General features: G+C 40.4%; 1 protein-coding gene across 1 annotated transcript in view; it reads right to left on the bottom strand.

Moving 5' to 3' along the window:
• Window positions 1-21,476, bottom strand: part of SATB2 (SATB homeobox 2) — a 113,616-nt gene that overhangs the window by 66,062 nt on the left and 26,078 nt on the right. Inside the window, exons 2-4 of the mRNA XM_009643572.2 lie at window positions 10,561-10,687; window positions 8,284-8,407; window positions 3,446-3,548 (exon numbers count right to left, since the gene is read on the bottom strand). Of these exons, the coding sequence (XP_009641867.1) occupies window positions 3,446-3,548; window positions 8,284-8,407; window positions 10,561-10,687 (354 nt within the window). The remainder of the gene's footprint in view (window positions 1-3,445; window positions 3,549-8,283; window positions 8,408-10,560; window positions 10,688-21,476) is intronic.

Below are 21,476 nucleotides of genomic sequence, written 5' to 3'. Positions count from 1 at the left end.
CTTGTGTCCTCGCACGGATCCCAAGTGGTAAGCTCAGAGCCAGGAGGAAACAAAAAGCCTCCACCCTCACATCAGCCAATTCCTGAATCTGTCTGTATAATAACTCTCGTGCCGCTGAGTAAACTGTGAATGTCTTAAAACCTTAAGGGGCTGGGGCAGGGTGGGAGAAAAAATTCAAGCAGAATTTTATTCTAGCATCGTTTTGACACAAGACAAACTTACCATGCTGAGATGAACTAACTGGAAACTTTTTTTAAATTACAAGCATAAATAGTTTAGCTGTCTTTTCGGTGAGTTCAACAGAATGCACACTGAGAATGTTTACTTGAGATTTGATACAATTCCATTTGTGTACAGCTTTTACATCTGTTGCTAATGATATCGAATTATTGATTGTTCACTTTCTTATATTTATTTAAACATTGACTATATACTCGGCAACCTGATGCTTTTCTTTTTTTTTTTTTTTCCAGAGAACTTTTTATTTTTGCCTGGCTTCAGTTGTAATTACTTTGATCTTCCGGAGTGTATAATTATTTTACTGTTTATTTATTTCTATGAGAAAGGAAAAAAGTTTGACCTAGGAGATCTATATGTGGCAATTTGTAACAGAATCACATAGCTTATGTTTAGGAAATCATGGTTTTGATTAAGAAGCAACCATTTAGTTCCCACTGTTTTATTAAAACAGACATTAGCAGATAATAGGAAACACATTTAACACTGTAGGCTGCATTTAGTTTGCAACGTCAATAAAGTTATTTTGAAGCCCCTTCCTATTTTGCGTTTACCACAGCTCATGCGAATTGTTTTTTGCTTTTACTTTCTAATAACCAGCTCTAGAGTTACACATGGGTAGGGGTGCTGGTCCCAAAGACTCTAAATTATAGTTTTACCCAATCTATCCAGATTACAACCCGAAAAATTAATTGCTGCTTCATCCATTCACCTTCATGGAAAACCTAAAAGTCATTTTTTTAAATTATTATTAAAGGAGTACGTGATGACTGAAGTATGTAAGTCACTGATTTTGCGTACTAACTGAGCTGTCCTGTAGGAGTATCTGGCTACAGAGAAGAAACAAGACATCACGAAAACAGAGATGATGAGAAATTGAAACCACCCAAAAAAATGCAGAAGTCTTCCTGTTTCCAGGGGGTTTAGATTACTGCCCTGAAGTTGCGTGGCTGTTTATTCTCGTGCACCACTGTACCTGCCATAGACTCTTTGTTTTCTCTCCCACTCATATGGTTGATGAATCAACACTACTTGAACTGCTTTATAGCAGCTTGTGTTTACTTCACACATACCTTAACCTTCCTTTTTCTCCTCCTACTAACACACACACACACACTTCCAAACAGCAACGACTGGCTGTGTCTCTTTGAATAGCAGAGATACAGAGTTATCTGGCAAACTCTTCAGGTTTGGATCCTTGACCTCTTGATTGAGGTCTCATTCTGCTTTTGCTGCACTTAATAATTTAACTGTGCACTTACTAAGTAAAAAAAGTAAGGGCTTAAAAGAATTCAATGCTCTAAGAATGGAAGAAAGTGGAAGACAGCAGTGTGCTAGAAACACTCAGAAGCTGTAGTGGCATCTCTACAGTTAAGAACACTACAGTTAAGGGCTTCCAGTGCCTCTGCAACTGCACCCTTGCCCAGTTTGGAAAAAAAAGAAAAAAAAGAAAGCCCGTCTGTTCTCCTAGAACAGCAAGTAAAAGCGAACGGTGATGACCTTGAAGCTGTTTGATTCCTTTGATTGTTTTTTATCCAAGAGCATATGCTAGAGCACTTCGAATAAAATTCTTTTATTAAGAGACACCATTTAGAGAAAAGAAACACTTCTGAGTCACACAATGGCAATTTAAAGTGAGAAGAAACTATCCAGTTTGTTTGGCACAAGGGTAACCATGTACTAAAATGTCCAATCAACATTTTTACTTCAAACCAAAATCATTTTAGTAGGTGAAAAGCAACACCTCCATTTCCTCATCTGCAGTGTTACCCCACTTCTGCCTGAACCATCTTCCTTCTAAACACAAATAATTTTACCATAAAACAGTCGTCCTTTTTTTTTTTTTTGCCCCTAGTGAAATTCTAATCACTGCACGGCCCAGGCCTGAGCGTATCACAGGTATGCTCTGTACAAGCCAGACGTGCAGAGGAAAACCAGATGCCTCAGAGTGTGTTCTGATATTTTATGCAATTTTGCTTCATGTGTTCCTAACTCAAGCAGCAGACTCTTTATGGTATTATTATGCAGATTTCTAGTCTGCCCTATGGAAACTAAACAAGCAACCTTTCATAGCTCATGTATGCCAGCCTTTTAAGAGAAAAAACCCAGCAGAATCTTTCTGAAAGTTGCTAATCTTCATGCAACTACAAATACAATGGTTTCGCAAGAAGGACAGGACGTTACCCTATTTCTGAATTATGCTTGTGAATCCTGTTACGATTTTCCTGGCCTCTGAAAGGATCACGGACAGAAACAACAAAAATTAGGCTATGACTCTTCCCTTCAGCGGTGTAACAGAGAGAAAAAACTATGAAAAAAACAATCACAGGGTAAAGCTAATCTCCAAGGTTGATGGACATTTGGGGAGAGAGGAGCCAGTTGGTATTGTGGAAAGGCTTTTGACTTTCCCCACATTCCTGCTCAAAACACATGAGTGTTTTAAAACAAAAACACTACCAAAACAAATGGTCCAGTACACATGCAAGTCCCTTCCCAAAGAAAAGGATGAATAAAAGAACAAAGTACACATGATGGATGTTTGTGTACTACTTCGTGTGCTATTAGAAGGTGGTAAGACATTTCAGTGGTGAGAGTGGGATGAACTTACGTAGAATAATTTTACTGCCTCAGGCATTCACTGCTAACCACCTAATACAATTTCATTGTAGAAAAAATACAAAGGGCTATTTTCATCTTAACTTCAGCACCTTGTTATTTAGCAACATCTCCTCACTATCAGGTATTAAACGCACCATTGGTATCCAGATTTCATATGATAAAACATGGCAGGAACACCAGTACACTTAGTAGTATTGAAAACAGAGAGCAAGGGAACATGTAACTTAGAAAGACAGTGTTTTAGCTTTCACAAATAAAATGCAACTAAGGTAATTTACATAGCAATTTAACTTCTAAATCCAGAGCTACTAGAACCTTTTTTTTTTTTCCCAAAAAACGTTTTAGCTTAATTCAAAACACAGTTGATCTTTCAGCACAGCTAAATGGGATATTTTAAGCATGTTTTAAGTGGCCTGTGTTTTCATGCCAGCCTTGTTTGTAAAGTATCAGATTTAATTTCAAATGTGCTGTGACTGTGCCCTCTTTGTAGACAAATTCACTAATATTATTACAGCTTATTATCACTTTTACTTAAAGCACATACAGCAGAAGTTCAAGAACTTGGAAAGTCACAAAAAAATCAATTTACCTTTAATCTTCTTGTACTTTTTGTACCATCTCCCAAACTCCTGGCACTTGGTTGCTGACACATTGGCATAGTATGTGCTATTTACAATGGATGAAATCATACTCTGGAAGTACAGAAAGAAAGACAAAAAGTGTTTTAAAATATCTTGCACAATTAGAAATCTTTTCCAGGGAAAGTGAATGACATGTGAGTGCACAATGATCATTCATTTGTGACTTTAAAATGAAAAGAAGTGTCTGATTAGTACACAAAATTGGTTTTATTCTCCATTCTATATTCCCCACCATAATTAAAATTGGAAAATAATTATTATTATTTTGCATATTAATGCAAAAAAGATGCAATACAAACCTAGACTGAGACTTGCAGCTCAGGCTGGGGGGCAGGGAGTTCTACTTTACTTTGTATTTGTGATATTACAATATCTAAACTTTAGTTGCATGACAACAGGCGGTGCCATGCTGGGGAACACATGCTCACTGCACTTGGGTGAGAGCAAGCATGATTTAGGAACCAGATCCTAAAGGTAAGATTAGATGCTCCAGCGTGCATAATCCAAATAATGCTTTTCAGATGTTTCTGTTCTGCTTGCAAATGCAGAGAGACCATGCAGCCAAGAATTGGAGAACATCCGTGCTACTTGCTGCAGAACAACAGTTAGGCAAATAAGTTAAATTAATATAATTTATAGAAAGGTGTGATTAGCCCTGGTGTGAAAAATCACCCAAAAGACAAATTAACAGTGTCATTCAGAGGGAAGGGAACTACGCATACTACAATACAGAACAGCCAAAAAACACAGAAAAAGCTCAACAAAACTGAAATATCACTGGCTTAACCACCACCCCTTTGTGAATTTTCTTTGTGAATTCTCTCTAAGCAACTCTTAGTCAACTGCAGCACCTGATACCCATAAAGATGATACTTGATACCTGGGCTGCTTCTGCCTATAGGGTGGGAAAGAGCCCTATGACTGGTAGTTCTTCCTTTCTGGTTTTTCCCCTTCCCTTCATCCATTCTACAGAGGAGTCATCTTTTTAACAACAACATTTTGCTTTCCTTTCCTCCCCCTGTGAACTCCTCGAGGGTCAAATAATTCCCAGCATGTGTAAATTTGCAGCAACGAAATGCAATCTAACACCACTAACACATGGGAGCCAATGCACCTTCTCCAGAAATCACATTTTCCTTAGGCCCTCCTTCCTCACTTACGTCAAAGCTCAGAAAAAGCCCTGGCACATTGTATGACCTTTCAGCACAGAGCAAGGATGATCTCACAGCTCGAACAAGGTATTTACTGTAGGTTCAAGCTCGGGCCCACTGGTTCCTGCAGGCTCTTGTGCAAAGTGGAATCCTGGCCATCTCTGGAAAGCTACAAAGCTTGCACAGTGGCTTACTCTACAATATTCTAACAATGCTTTAAAAACAAAAATATCCTCCCTCTTGCAAATTTATCACACATTCTACCCAATTCACTGCACTATCACAGGACTCCAGCTATTCCTGAACTCTTGAGTTTTGTGGACTTAAAAGATGTGAGCGCAACTGAGAGACTTATGATAACTGGGTAGTGCAGATTAGTTTCAGTCTTCAACAGGTGATTTCACTTTCAGTAAAGAGGCTCTTCTGCCTTTTCACTTTAACTTTTCCACTCGAAGGCTGCTATGGTACACTGCAGTGGAATATAAAGGCTATGAAGTAAGAGCCTTTTTAAGTGGCAGCTTCAATTTCTAAAACGGAGGTTCAATTTTCTAATTAAAATCAATATTTTGAGACATAAACCTAGCATTGTGGCAGTCAGCAGCAATTCCCTCCCCATAAATCCTCCCTTGCTCCAAGTCATTTTAACAAGCTATAGTATTCTGAAAGCCTGACGTGGAGATAGCCTCTGCTAAGGAAGGATTTTGAACAAAGTTGAGCTGCGATAACTTGCCTTTATTTTTAGAGTCACTTTAGTTAAATTTCCAGTCACTAAGGAAGGGTGGGGAAATTATTTAGCTCTGCCTACATAACAAGTTGGGTTACACCTCCTCCCCCCGCCCTCAATCTTCTAGTTCCACAATAAATTGACATTACTGAAATTGTAGGGCTATTAAATATCACAAAATATATTAACCCATTAACCTTTATTTGATAAAGCAAAGCTTAAACTAAATAGTAAAATCAGATAGTAAGTCAACCATTGGTGAAAAACCTCAGGACAGATTCTCTTCAACTGCTTGAGAGTAGATCAGGGGAAGGAACCATAACAACTTCCAAACTACATATCCTCACTATTATACGGAAAGGAATCCTAGACGTTTTTCTGCTAGGAATCTTGATAAGTCTGCAGAAAAGAAATATCCACTCAGAAGAGAGTGGCAAAAAAAATTGACTAATTGCAAATTTCTGAATAATGCATATTATTCTTGGGAAAATCCTTAACGAAGGAATAGATGGTATGAAGTAGCAGGTATGTTTGGTATGTGTGTGGCCATGACAGCCACGTGCAATGAAAACTACTTACACCAGGAGCTAAGAAATATCCGCACAAAGAAAATCCGGTGTAGTAACGTCAAGGAGAAAAACACGGGATGTACTTACATCCCAAGAAATCTTGCTCCAGCAAAGAGAGAAAACTCATGGTCAGTGTTGAAATGAGTCACATGATACATGGGAAAGACAGAGGTCTCTATACAAAGATGCAAATGCTGAAATAACTGGGTTTCTTTCTGCCACACACACTCCCCTCACCTACTCTCCTTCCCCCCTGCTTGGTTAACTGGGATTTATTTGTTTGAAAAGGAACTGTACGCTAAGGGTAGCTAAGCTGCAGCCACATAATACACCTAGCAGAAAAAAACAGAACAATTTTAAATCAAAGTGAATGATTACATTTCCCATTAGCGGCAATCAGAATCCCCATCTGGGCTGTATGGAGAGCTCGGGCACCGAGAACCAGAGACGGAGCACTGTCGCTGGTGGGAGCGAGAGCTCCCCGCGCTGCCCCTCTCCACTTCTGTACTTGAGGCACTGTGAACACATTAATACACAGCAGCATTTACTCTGCAGTTTGACTCCTAAGAGACCACTCTGCAATTTGCTGCTGTCAATAATATATTAACCACAAGGGGGTTGTAATGACATTTCACATTTGGCACGATATTTTTTTAAAACTGATTTGGGAGAAGGAATTGTATTAGAGGCATATTCAGATGATGGTAATAGACAGCTCCTATACAACCTTCCATTGTATCTTTTGCATTTTGTGAACCAAAACAAAAGAGACTGGAACTTTTTATGGCAAAAATAACAATAATAATACAAGCTGCATTCTTGCAGTCCCAGTTCAAGGGTTAGTCAGTACTCAAGGTCACTTACACCTGTGCTTAAAAGTAAGCAAGCTCAATTTTCTGCAGAAAGATCTCCTTTTAGCTTTGTCCACTAAATAAATACCGGGGCAAGGATTTTTGCTGCTACAGTCCTGCCATCAGTGATTTTGTAAATGTATGTCAGACAGAGGCTATAGAAGGAGTAAACCAACTGCAGCATTTCCACCTGGCAGTCTGAAGTGGGAAGAAAAAGACCCAGACAACAAATGAATTCTGCATATGAAATGATGCATAGTTTAGTTATACTGGATATTGAAGAAGACTGGGCAGAGACAACCATATGCTGCAATCATCATTAGCTGACCAGATTCCACAGATAATTCTATTTAAAGAAATTACACTTAAACTGTGTGAAAAGAAAAATACTTTCGTATTCAATATGCACTTACGCTCTGTGCATATCTAGAGTCACTGCTACTCCTTTAGTAAATAAGGCGAGTTACATGGCTTTTCCTTATACAGCCTTTCCATTCCTGTCAGTTCTGCAGACCCAACGTGGGTAAAGAAGATGAGGAACGTTGATTCCTACCAGTTGCAAATACCTAAATTCTGCTCTGTATCTCACCTCTGTGCTTTCCCTGGAGTTGTAATCATAACACAGTGAGGCAAATTTGTGTTGGTTATACGTAGAAGGAATTGTCCTGGTTCACAGAGGCTTTGGATCATGAATTGCAGGATGAGCAGACAGGCAACCAGAGGAGAAAAAATGTTGGATATGGGCTAGCAAAGATTTTTAGCAAGCAGGAATTACTGATGTTTTGACTTTTTAAAGATACAATAGACAGATTGTCTATGATTCTAATAAAGTTTTTAGAAGGCAATGTATTTTTTATTCCTAGCAAAGTTACTTGGTCTGGGTGCTGGAGTGTTTTTCTGTTTTTTCTGAGAGGCAAGGAGAACTCAGTCATGAAAATTTTATGAATCTCTTGTTATGACAATCTGAAGTACAAGTAGAACTCATGGTACCTGTAGGAACCTTTGCCTTAGCACCTTAGACATGACATCACTGCTGTTTATAAAACAGTCATGGAGAATGAGTCTGAGTTTTTGTTCTTTTTTTAACATAATTACCTATACATTTTCTGTTGCTGTTTCCTAGAAATTGGGGCACAACTGTTAAAACAGCATACTTTTTATCATAGTTGGAGGCTGATGGGAGCTACCTATGGGTTAGTGGGGAAGGCAGGCCTCTGTTAGTGGGAAGAGGCAACTCAAATCTTGCATTTGAGGATCATTAGTCCTATTGCAAAAGGTTCAGAATGAAGAATTTACATCTCTCCGAACAGCAAGATAAAAATCAACCAATTCATTCATGATTTCCGCCTGGCAACCCACAAGGAAAACATGGTATAAAGATACTCTTTTTCATATTAATTTGATATTTATGGAATTGTTTAGTCCAAGCCCTTTACTGAACAAATATGAGCTGTAAATCTGGCTTTCCCCGAGCCCGTTAAAAACACTGACCTGTGAGAGAGGGCATTCTTTGGCTAATGTGCTCTGATTCATCTCTTTGAGCAGTTCCTTTAAGGCATTGCGAACTGTGGCATGGTTCCACTGCTCTGCTGGCAAGTCTTCCAACTTTGAACAACTGTTAAAACAGAAAGCAAAAAGCAGATAGAATCATCACCTTCATAGATGCTTACTGTTTGCGTACAAGTGCTACAGACCTTTAAGCAGCAAGCACAACCTTGGAGTTCGTTTCCTGCTTAGCCAGCCCATCAAGGTGTTTCTTCCCTCTTTGCCCTCCCCACAAAGCCTCACTCCCAGAAGATGTGGAGTTTAACTACAAGAATTACAGTACACGGCCGGAATAGCAGCTAATCTTACTATGATATTATATGTGTGCATAACCGTTTCCTCTGGGGCCTGTTGGAAAGCAAAGAAACTGCATAAAGCAAGCCCCAGAAAAGGCTGGATAAAGCCATCCTCTCCAGAGAAAGATACTCCTGCTGGGATAGAAAAAGAAACATACATGCCACACTGTCACTAACAAAATCACTAAACAGTAAGGACCCACACTGTGTGGAGGCAAGGCTTTGAGCAGCAAAACTGAGAAATTAATTTTGTTTTATACCGGTTCTTATACTGCTCTCATCGCTGAAGTACCGAGAGCCTTTCAGAAACACATTAAGCCATATGCCCAACATCTGTCACATGTAGTTCATTCTCACTTTCATTCTACAAGAATTGCATATGTAGTGAAGCTTTTGTCCTCTCGTGATTTGTGCCTCTTTTTATTTAACAAGCTTATGGTCTGTGTCTACATACATGGGGCAGACCCAAGAAGCACATCAGAAAGTTGGGAGAAGCTTTCATTACCATTCATGTCTGAGAACCTTAATGCACACTGTCCAATCAGCCTCTGAGGTGGTTCTGCCTTCTGCCTCTACAGCCTGGCTTTACTCTCAGAGTTGAAAGTTCAGTTGTGCTTGAGGAGTTCAAGTAGTCAATGACCATCTTTATCTCAAAGTCACTGGCTATCTTTTATTTACACAGCACTCAGGCATTCAAGCACTTTGAAGATAAAGAAGGAGACCTTGATCTTGGATTGATACCCTGGTAATACAGACGTGACAGTAGGCTAGATGGACTCCTGGTAGCTCATACTTCTGAGGAGATGAGTTACTGCACTCCAGTTTTATAGCAGCTACAGGCTCTAGATGCTCTTTTACAGCTATGCTGCAGAGATGCAGTCTAGCTGAGAAACAGTAACAGTATAGAAAACCAAGGAAATGCCTGTTAGCAGGAAGTGGAAACCCCAAGCCCCATCAGAGATATGACAGGAAAGAAATGTTGCTGTTTGGGAGGTTAACATCAGTGAGGAACCAACTACTTCCAAATTTCAAACTGAACTGAGCAGTTGGAGGGTCTGTACCTGCCACTAAAGGACACAGGCACATGTCCCGGTGGGCCCCTGTTCTGTTCAGTCGAGCTTCACAGAATTGTGGGCAAATTATTCCAGGCTGTCTGTTATTTTTGCCTCTTTCCTCTGTGCTCTGGCCACAGAGCTACAGTAGACTGCAATGTAGGCTTACCAGCAGGTCTAGAGTATGCCATGCACTGCCAGGGACCTGACACAACACCTTACACAGACATCAGTAACTGTTTGAGGACTCTTTTGAAGGCCAGTAGAGAGAAAGAGGGAGAAAAGGTGGGAGGAGGGGAATGGAGGGCAACTAAGTGTAGAAGTATCAGGAGATTTTGCTTTTCTAATCAGAACTAGCATTCAGGAAAAGAAAATATTTTTCAAATGCCAAATGGAGCTGCAGTAACACATCCCTTCCTCATCTTCTCGCCTTTTCACTGGGAAGACCACTGCAGAAAAAAAGGAAAGTCAACAAGCTCCCCTCCTCCCCGTCTCAGCAACTGGCAGCAGAAGACCTGGATTCTCACAATGCAGTCACTGGAAAAAGGCAAGGAGTTTATTTTTTTGATACAATAAGGCCTCAAGGATCCATTGAAAGGGATTGTGGAAAGGTGTGCCTTTAAAGGCCCGGTATCTTTACTTGATTGAGCTTCTGCCCCTCTCCTCTCTGCTGCCGTATTGCTACTTCAGAACACATACAAAATCAGTTGGAACATGCACCAAAAAGCTGCCAGGTGACCCACCCTTCTCTTCATTTTTCTTTTCATTTCAGACCAGAAATTAATGAAGACAGGATGTGCTAATCTCTGTAGTAACGCTGTAATCGACAGAGCAGCTCAGAGAATAGAGAAGGACAGATGTTCAGAAACACCCACCTTTGTAATTGGATTTTCAATGTCACAACATGATAGACATCTTGTAGCATGTCGGCTACTGTCGCATCTGGTGCATCAGTCACATAACTGAGAGGGAGGGGATTCCACCTCCCAAGCTTGATTATTCCTGAAAAGAAAACAAAAAAATCATACATTATATTTTATCAGCCATTCACTAAACCCTTTGATAAGCTTGTTTGTTTATGAGATTCAAGATCTCCCTTGAGGTTTATTGCAGCCTTGCTCAAAAAGATGTGTTGTACTCACTCCTGAAGCAAACAATGGGGAAGAGTAGGAATAGATTTTCAGTTCTTAGCAGAGAGCTGCTGACATGTTCCTGGCTCTTCAATTACTTCAAGGAAGCACAGGAGGCTTCCTCCCTTCACATCTTTCATCATCCCACTAAAGTGTAGTTCTCTAAGTTAGAACAAGCTTTAAATACTCTATAGTCCTGATTTTGCAGTCTACAAAACCCTTCAGTAAATAAACGCATTGGTTTTGACTTGAACAGGAAAATTCCTATGTGTGGGCTTTCAGCACACAGTTACAATCTAAGCATGGTACGATTCCCAGTGGGGATGGATGACACTGGAAATCCATGAAGTAGGAAGGGTTCACTCCCAGCTAAAAGTTGCACTATGCAGATGGTTGCTTTTCTTTGAGAAAAAAACAACTGCAAGCTGCTGACCACAGCTCCAAAATAGCATTTTGGAGGCAGGGGGAATGCTGTAAGTCCTATTTCTACTTCTGTTCATTCTTCAATAGGGAACATCACCTCTTCTGGATGAGCTTGTCACGAAGACTGTAAACTTGGACGGTAAACCATTTGGTGCAGAGGTATTATTTCTGTTTAGACAATTGCAGAGGGCCCACCCACACCAAAACCAGTGACTAATACCCAGGAGAGACTTCCAGGAAGACACCAAACAAAGCAAGCCACAGTGCCATCTCACATGAGAGCAAAGCACTTCAGCCTTGTTCTGCACTACTGCGACTACCACTTTTATTGCCTCCTCCACCATGTTCCCATTGCCGCACTGTTCTGCTCATGTAACTTTTCTCAGCACAGCCCTACAAGACACCAATCACCCTGTCTCCCACTTAAACTGATGCCTTTTGAGCTCTGCTTATATACTTTTTGATCTTCAAAAAGACCATCTGTAAACTCTACTGACAGCAATACACTAATAGATGAGAAAACTACTTCCTTAACAGGAGTTCCAAGTACCCTCTTTGGGTATCCGGAAGGACACTGTGATGCCAAGAAACTTCAACTCCCTCCTCACTTTCTACTCCCAGTTCTTCACCAGCTCTGGAACTAATCAAACTGAAATAAATCCAAAGGCATTTTATCCTGACCTCCCAAACATGATCATAAAATAAATACCACCTCTGAAACTGTAAAACAAAGCACGGAGACAGTGCCTCTTGCACAGAGACAATGACAGAACACCATGCTTATGAGCCCATGAAATAACTGCTATGGAATATTTTTTTTCCCCATTCCTACACAAGTTGAGGAGGAAATAATTTTAGTACAACTCCTTTTCTGTAACACTTAAATGTTTGCATTTACCACTGACGTATTGCTTTGCAAGGCATTCTGTCACCACATACTGAAAGAAGCTCGAAGCGACCTAGTTCAGCCTCAGTGGCACAAAATTTCACTGTAACATGCTGGTACAGACAGGCTGATATTTCAAGAGCAGATTAGAAAGCTTTTGGCAAGGGGAGATCTTGTCCAAATGAAACAAAAAGTTAGTAAGTGTTGCTTGATATCCAATGCTTGAAAATGGGACATAAACAGAACAAAAACATTTAAATGATGCACTGTTTCAGTATTAAGATTTAACAATCTGGTGCTGAATATGCTGCAGTATAAATAGTGCCTGGACTCAGATCCAGTAGAGTAACACACAGCACTCATTCACAGCACCGTATGTCTCCAGTGCTGGCTCCTTGAGTCATATTCCACTTGCCAAGAAAAGCTGTTTTTCTTAAGGGGATAGTTTACTTAATGTTATCTCTGGTGACAACAAGAAATGCATATAGTACAGCATATATTAGTCATGAAATGAGCATCAAGGGTCCACTGAGTGAAATACACGCTGGGAAAACAGTTTAGTCGCTGACTTCCTTCACCCCCTTCTGCTATATAATAATTTAAAGCAAAATCACCTAAAAATCCAGAAATCTATACCAGCTTCACAGAACACTTGGCTTCCTATGTTTAACCATGCCAAGTTTTCATGTAATTGAAAAAATAAGCATCATATGTGCCCCATAAGTCACATCTAAATTGGTAATATTTTACAAGAGGCTTTATTTTTCATTCAATTAAGGAAAGCACTCAGAGAGCACACCATCTGCAACTGCTTGGGCCTGGCATCGCTGGCGAGAGACAAAGAGATGGTCGGGGTCACTGAAGTTACCAAAGGTGTCCCCAAACTAAAAAAGTTTAAAAGAGAAAAAAACCACAATGCAACCACAGTGCACCATGGGAAATACTATGCAAATTGCTTCACAGGAAATGTCTGCTACTACTGGAAGTTAGGTAGATTTTTTTTTTTTAATCCTCCTCTACAACTGGAGAGGAAATTGTTTTGGCTGGATTTAGACAAACACAGGTGTTACCATAATGCTCGGTGCCTCTGCACATTAACACCTGCTGCGAGTCCTTTACTCTGTTACAGCACTGCTGATGTGCACTATTTTTTCAGCTGGTGTGATATGACGTGTGAAATTTTTTTTTTCCAGAGCACATTAAGCTGGTCCCAACGATAGCCAGAAGCCATGGTTTCCATCCAGTTCCTCAGCAGACTTCACAGGTGGTTTATTTCATGGCATCAACACTGTACTTAAGGCAACTCTTGGGCTGCAGTTGAGAAGATGATGCCAGCTTGTTCCACAAAAGTATTCTCTGCATGCTAGAAGACATCTCTGAATGATTCCTCAGTAAAATCTGAGTGGACCAAAATTTTCCCCCTAAAAATGTCCCTTCTCATCCAGGACTGGGTGTTTCTGGTGTAACAACAATGCCAAGATGAGAATAGCCTGGTAGCAAGGAGTCACTTCCACATACACATTTTTTATTGTTCCTCTCATTGACTCCAAATGGTACGGCTCAGGCCTCTAAAGAAATCACTTTAACTGGCCTGACTGAGCTTTCATCCTACCACAACTGAGTCTTGGGAATGGGGACAGGAATGAGCAAAGGTCGCTGTGCTATTAATGAATATACTACTGCTCCAGGAATATCACTCCTCTGTCAGCTCCAGACCTTCTCAAAATGTGGATAATGCACAGCAGATCAGACTACTCAGGAAATCCAAAAGCCCATCTTTCAGGAGGTCACAAACCTCTTCTGTTAATGAGTCTGGTTCTCTTTCCTGTAACAATGCCCCTTTGGGACTCTTTTTCCTGTAAGTGTTTTTTGAACAGAAAGTCTAACGGATTTCAAAGCTTGCACCCACTCAAGAAATGGCCTTACACCAGAACAGCTCTCGAGAACTCATCTAGAAATGGTTGAATGCAGCCCAGGCCAGTTAGTCAATTAAAGACAATAAACAGACCAAACAGTTTTCTCAAAAGATTTTTTTTTTTCAAAACGTATTTTACAAGATATTTTCTACCCATGCTGGCTGTTGGTTCTTGAATGCCTGTCCTTCTACAGACAGGTCTTTTATTAAGTTTAAGCTTCAGCTTCATCAAAACGCAGATGGAGAAAAAAGACAGAGTAACCTAGTTTTAAATTTGCCTAACTCCCTTTACCCACAAGAATGCCAGAACACACTAGCGGCAAACTTCTGTGAGCTCGAGTGTCAGGTTCATACATAACAACCACTGCAATTCACTGCTGTTGTTCCACTTAGGCCAACAATGTGCCACCCTGCCAGAGTGCTTTCAATTTAGTTTCATTTAAAATGCAGCTCCTTTGGAGAAGAAAGTGATACCTATGCAAGTCAGAGCAGAACAATACATTCAACAGAAGGCTTGACCAGCTACATCGTGGCTGACTTCTATATCTAGCAGAACTTGTCAAAGGATCTTCATGACCTTTATTTTACAGTATCACCTGAAAAAGTGATGCATCCAAAGTACTGGGATTATTCCTGGGACTTCACCCTAGTGAGATGTGAACCGAATGGATGCAAGGTTGGGGCTAAAGCAGACTTCCAGAATAACTATGCTAATCAGGAGCATAACAACAATTAAAGGCAAAAAGTTGCTTTCCTAGAAAAATACAGCTAAGCTGTCAAACCCTTTTCATTATTATGTAGCTTACACCGTCCCAGAAAATCATTTGTCTATATGGGCTGGAAGCCTCATTTGTCTTTGCAAACAGAAAGATAGCCATACAGTACACTCATTCTAAGAAGGTCATATCTGGGGTTTAGAGTATTTATATCTCATAGTCTAGCTATGACACTTCTTGGTCATAAACAGAATGAGGTCCGGGTCCTGCATCTCCCAGTCACCTGCAGTTACCTTTTTATCTGGATAGTCCCACGGGAATTCCTGGAGCATCTCATGGATACTTCAATACACCACTACTGTGAAATCAAACGCTTAAAATGGGGTATTTTCCAGATTCCTTTTTGCAGCTAAACAGAGCAAACAGGACCAGAACATGCCTCACGCTGTCACTGGCTCCCTTCACAAACTATTCCCTGCTCCCTCCCACCACGGTTAGAGTCCCGATTTCACCTTATACAAATTATGAGCATACCTGAGTTACATCTTAAATGGATACCTGTAGGTAGGTCACACAGGATTAATGCAATTTATTTAAAATGCTAATCTGCTAGGGTTAAAATTAAGTCACGGGATCAAACGAAGGACACTTTGGAAGTTCCTCTTAGCATCGCCACCCCCACCTCAACATTTTTCTGGAGACAGCTACAAAATGAATCATGAGTAATACTTGCCCAAGTATGTACAGAGAAGGAAAGAGAAGGAATCTTGTATTCTTTGGCTAAAGAGGAAAAGGAGGATAGCAGAGACAGCATAAGCAAATGTAACCTGCTGAGACTCATATAGGGTGAGGTATTAAAGCACACAGTTGCTCTCCTTGTGGACTGACAGACACAAGTCAGGCTGGAAACTGGAGAAGTGCAAAGCTTGTTTCCTACACTGCAGCTCCACAGCCACTAACACCGGGTCAGCGCTGTTGCAGGCTGCGGCAGTACAAGTTACACATGGCTCAGGCAAGAACACGTGCCTGTACAGTCAGACACGGCAAACACCACGGTGTTTATGTGAGCTTCAGAAAGGCTGAGGGCAAATTTGATTCTGCAGTTATACCCGACCAGAGCCGTGCCCCACATGGCTGCAGCTGTCCCAGAGCTGTACTGGATGTCCTGGCGTTCGCTTCCCTGCACCACTGGATCACAGCCTGAGAGTGTCCAACTGCAAACACAAGGCCGGGTGAAGAACGCAACTGTCGTTTGCTGCCGTGCTGTGAGTTCAATCAAATAATTTTGTTTAAACATCTTACTTTTTAACATCAGCTCTTAGCAACACAACAGAAATTCAGGAGAAACTGCAGATTAGCGTTAGCACCCAAACACTTTCGATTCCTATTATGGCTCCAAATGAAAGACCTCAATGAAACACTCAATAAAACCTCCACTTTGGGGACCATCAAGCCATTTATCTATCGGTCACTACTGACAGCCCCCCCTACAAGATGGGTAGGCTCTTGTGACGTTGATTGCACCTGTTTATCCTCTTCAGAGGCGTCTTGTCCCTATGCTATAGCATGTAATTTTCCTTTGTTCAGCTGTGCTTTGTTACAGAAATTAAAAACTGCTGTCCCATGTAATAAGTACATAGAATTATTTATCCATAAATCAGTTTGCAGGAAATCACTACCCTGCAGTATATAATAACTCAGCCTGTGTTTCTAACCTGTGCCCTGGCTGTAGCATATCATCAAACTGTAACAACATAAACGCATAATTTGTAGTTATTATTGTTAATCCAGCAAAGGGAATGACTTTTCAAGCAGAAAGGAGGAAAAAGCAATGGGAACAATTAAAAAAAAACCCTGATTATATTAATTTTTGTATTATATTATTGAGCTGCCTGTTCTAGCTCTAATGTCAATTTAAAAAAATATTATACTGCCTTTGCTCATCATTATAAGGGTGCCTGTATTATTCTACTGAATTTCAACCAGTGACATATTGGGGTAATAGATGGGAAAAATAACCAGCATAATCCTCCTCTGCACTTCTAAAGCGCCTTTCACCAGAGGATCCCAAAGCACTTTAAAAACATTAATTAATTAAGCTTTGTAACATCCCTGTGAGGTAGACTGTATTATGCCAATTGACATATTGGTGATTTAGTGATTGAAAGCACACAATGAACATAATCCTATGTTTATGCCAATACAAAAGAATCCCCCTGCTTCCTCATTTCAGTCCATAATAAATAATTCAGTGAGAGAACAGGAATAAACTATGTGATTACACTGTGATGTACACATCCACAAATCAACAGGAACACCCACACTCCCTGAATGATGAACACTCCACCGCAGCTCCTGAGACTTGTGCAACTTCAGGGCTCTGCACAAAAGGGCGACCTTCACCCCAGGGGAAGGCATGGCCGAGCTACCCGAAGCTCCGGCAGCACAAAGCTCCTTGTACTGCTGCTGCTGGAGGTCATTGCTATTGCTGTTTTAAAATGCTGTCATAAACTATGTGTTCCGATGGTGGTTTACAGAATGAAACGTTGTGGTGCAACAACCCATCTATGAGCTGGTTAATTGAAACACTCCTATCTAGCCTTTCAGATCTGTATCAATACGCAGACTTTAATACAGGCTATGTATTTATACCATTAAAATGTTTATAGAAACATGGATGTGAGTAACTGTTAATAGAAAGACCGTTAGTGTTACAAGGTTTAATTGCCGAGCTTCGTGGTACTTTCACAGATGAAAATCACTTTGATATATGAATCTTGGTTTGAGTTTTTAATTTTTTGAATGTTAGTATTGCCCATTCCTTTCCTCCAGTATGACTGTACTCAAGTGTTTGACTTAAATAACATACACCAAACAGTCTCATGCCTTGTAATTCTACATATCGGGTTTACATTTTACTGTAAAAAGATTGTGCCTCATGTAATAGATGCTGCTTCACATTTGGGAAACGTTATGTGAGGACCCTGACTTTTATTAGATTAATTTAATATAGGCACTAAGTTACTAGGCTAAATTAATAAAGATCTTCTTAAAAAAAAAAAAAAGAGGGGGGAGAGAAGGAACAGAATGAACCCACAAATTAAATAAAATTTTCTGAAGCTTGTTATTTTGGAAGTCTTTATTTAATTTTCCAACCCCCTATTCTGTTTGAAAAAACAACCAATAATTGGTAAGGAAACAGAAGGGGGAAAAAAAAGGTTGATGTTATTTACTTCAGGGGATTATTTTTAAAACTGTTACATGATAGAATGTGAATACCACAAATAAATAGAAGGGTGAGGAAGCACAGGAGGTAGTAAATATTACAAAAAAGGTGTTTTTTACATTTTTCTGTATTACTTTTAAAACTATTACCTCCATTAAGGAAAACCACATTTAGCCCTCTCTAACATCTCTTTTTTGGCATTTCTGGAATAAGTCTGCACTTATCTTGGACAGTAAGAAGTAATAGATGACTAAAGAGAGAAAAATCCTCTTTTTCTCTCTTTTGTCTGAGAGGGAGAACCACTCCTCTAAGCATCACTTCCATGGCATGGAAATGAAGTCTTTTCAGTCATGAAAACTCATGACAAAAAGGCTACTGCATCCAGGATACTAAGCAGCTCTTAGCAGTTGCCCTTCATAACCCTGTCAGCCTGGAGCTCAGCTTTACCCCCCACCAGGATGTCCTCTCCTGAGAGGCACCATCACACCAGGGCTACTTTTCTCAGCAGTATTATTCAGTAGCCCCAATGCCCACAAGGTTGCAGCACCCTCTCCTGCACTAACATCATCCCCACATAAAGCCCAAAGCATGGCACTCCCCCAGTTTTTGCATGAAAATACTGTCTTTTTGGCAACCTCTACTCTTATGGTAAGATTCTTCCCAGCTCAATCCAGGAACACTTGAGCTTGCTCAGCTGCACAGGAGCAAAGGCTGTGCCTCCTCCCAGGTAGCACTGGCTGCTGAATGCCTTTGAAATCCAGTCCAGGAGTGTTCACAACTCAGCCTATTCCCTAAGCAAAGAGCTTCCTTAGCTGCTCCCTATGCCTGGAGGTTTGCTTTGCCATCTTAAAACCACCGCTGTTCCTTTTGCTTTGGACAGAAGCTACCTCTCATTGAGTCCCAGGCTCCCTGGCAAAACACTGGCTGCTTCTCTGTCATCCCCCAGCCTGGCACCAGGACCACGGCTCCTGTCTATAACTTAAGTGCTTCCCAGAGAGCCAACATAGGTGGATACTGTTAGTGGGACCTGTAATGTGCTTCCACCTCTGCCTTACAGGCTGAAAACTGGGGCTTTAGCGTATTTGCCTCAGTTGCTAAGAAACATGAACGCAAGTGTACTCAACAGCTATGGTACTCTTCTCCACTGCACATGTTTAACAGCCACAAATGATGCCTGGATCATCTCGCCCCAAATTCTGGACTTGGTGACTGTATTGCCACCTCATGACCTACAAGTGGCTGCACATGAGTAAAAGGACCAGAACTTTACACAAACATTTCCAACCTCCTTTGTCAGCTTCCTACCAGCCCGATGCCACCGACACAACCTGCCTCACAACACCTCCAGCAAGGAGAACAAAGCATCTGAGCAGACAGCCTTTGGTCCCCATCCTCCAGAAGCCTTTCTTGGATTTTATATTGTGATGTTTTCAAATGGAGAAGAGAGGGAGAAGCAGATGTTTTTCCTTCTTTGGGGAAAAACTTGTACCTGTTTTTAGAAAGATGCCAGTGCCCCAAACCCATTCAATTCACCCAGCTTCAACACTTGCCTATAAGCTTCACATGGAAAGCCAGCCCACTGAGCAGGAAAAAAGCACAACAACATGGCATTGCAACTGAATACATAAAACACATTTTAAAAGTTATAAAAGAGCATTGCTAATAGGACATTGTAGAGGCTAATAGGCTTAGAATTAAGCCTACAGACATTGTTTGGCCTTGTATGAATCTGAATATCCTGCCTACTCACGGTTAACACAGCTACAGAGAGCACAGAAAGTCTGGCTCAGACTGCAGACATACAGTAGCCAACTACCTTTGTGTTGAGTCAACTACAAGTAGTTTGAAAATTCATGGGTCTCAAGTCCAAAGAAAAATAGGGACACGCAGCATGCTGTGCTGCACAAACAAACCCCCAAACTGAATGCAGAATCATATTTTGGCCTATGTAGTTTAACAGCTTAATCTCTTTAGTTTAAGATTTGTGTCTTTTGGGGTTTTCCTTACGCTGTATAAAGACTAGCATTTTTTCACTAAATTACTACTTTTGGCTTGCCTTCTGTCTTTTCTTTCCTCCCACCAGACATTCAGTTCTTGACTTCCATGAAAAAAACAACATGAAAAACTGAAGAACTAGTAGGACAGCATCTAACTAGCAGGATAGGAAACCATGTACTGCTGAGGAAAGAGAGGGATTGAGGACTTAGCTGAAAACCCCCAACAACAACTGCTTCCATTAATTCAACACGAATGCAATATATGAAAATACAGTTGCTGTTACCTCTGCAATTTCACTCAGAAGTCCTTTGCTCTCCATAGCTTCATTATTGTAAGAGCACATCCAGATCCATACAAGACCAAGCAATGTCCATAAGCTTGATCATAGTATCTTTAACCATATTCAGTTAAGAACAAGATCCACCATGAAGCAGTTAACAAAGGAGGTAAGACTTGTATTCTAGCATTATTGTATTAAAAAATTGTAATTAAGCAAAATTATCCATATGTAAATGTGCATGCACATGTCTATTTAAGAATATGCAATAGACCAAAGATTGAAGGGTTGTTGATCTTTAGGCCTAGCTCTCCCTCATAGCCCCCAATGGGGTAAAAGGCAAAGAATCAAACCTTCTCTTACAAATTGATCTAGTAGAGAGAGACAGAGAATAGTATCTTTAAGGTTGCAGTATTTCTTTTCAAAATAAGTTTTAATAATCCTAGTCCCTAATTTGGGCAGCCCTGTAAATTCAAATAAATACATTCAATTAAATTCAATACAAATTTTTACTTTACTGACACTCATTTCAGTTGATAACCTGATGCTCAGGTTCTTTATCTCCCTCTTTTCTTCCAAGGAAGAGCAAAGCAATTCTGCATTTCTGACAAGTCTAAATAAAGCTTTGCTGGTTACTGAACTATGCTACATTTCCTATCAACAGAAAACAAAGGAGAAAAAAAAAAGACTGTAGTTCACCACTAAAGGAGATGACTCAGAGCAAGCAGGAACTGTTACCAGACTCAGAAAAAACAGTTTTCCCTTGTACTGTTGATGAGCCCACATTATGCTGAGATGAACCCAGATTTGTTTTCTTAGCCCACATCTTCCTAGAACTGAACCTATTTCCTTACAAAGCCACCAGATCCTTTTTGGATCCTGTTAGCATTTTCATCTTCACGTTAGTCAGTTTGCAAATGAAAGACTGAGAGATAGAAAGACAAAAAGAACTATTTTTTAATTTGAATGATAATTTTCTGTACACATGGCAAAGACTGGAAAGAGTTATTCACCTTTTGGATCTGGAGGTTTGCAGCACACATGCATCATGCTTTGAAGCATTTCCAGAAGTTTACTGCTTCTTTATGTAGCAGCTAAGATTCTTGTGTAATCACAGGATACAGAGGCTGTGGAGCTGCTATGAATAAAATTAACTGTATCCCAGCCAAAACTGGTACAGGAATTCAATGGACACCACCAGATGCTGCAAGACTCAATAA

Source organism: Egretta garzetta, unplaced genomic scaffold (assembly GCF_000687185.1).
Source record: "Egretta garzetta isolate BGI_Z169 unplaced genomic scaffold, ASM68718v1 scaffold297, whole genome shotgun sequence".
Taxonomy (NCBI): Eukaryota; Metazoa; Chordata; class Aves; order Pelecaniformes; family Ardeidae; genus Egretta; species Egretta garzetta.
The sequence above is the reverse complement of the archived record's forward strand: the minus strand, read 5'-3'. Positions and strand labels throughout refer to the sequence as shown.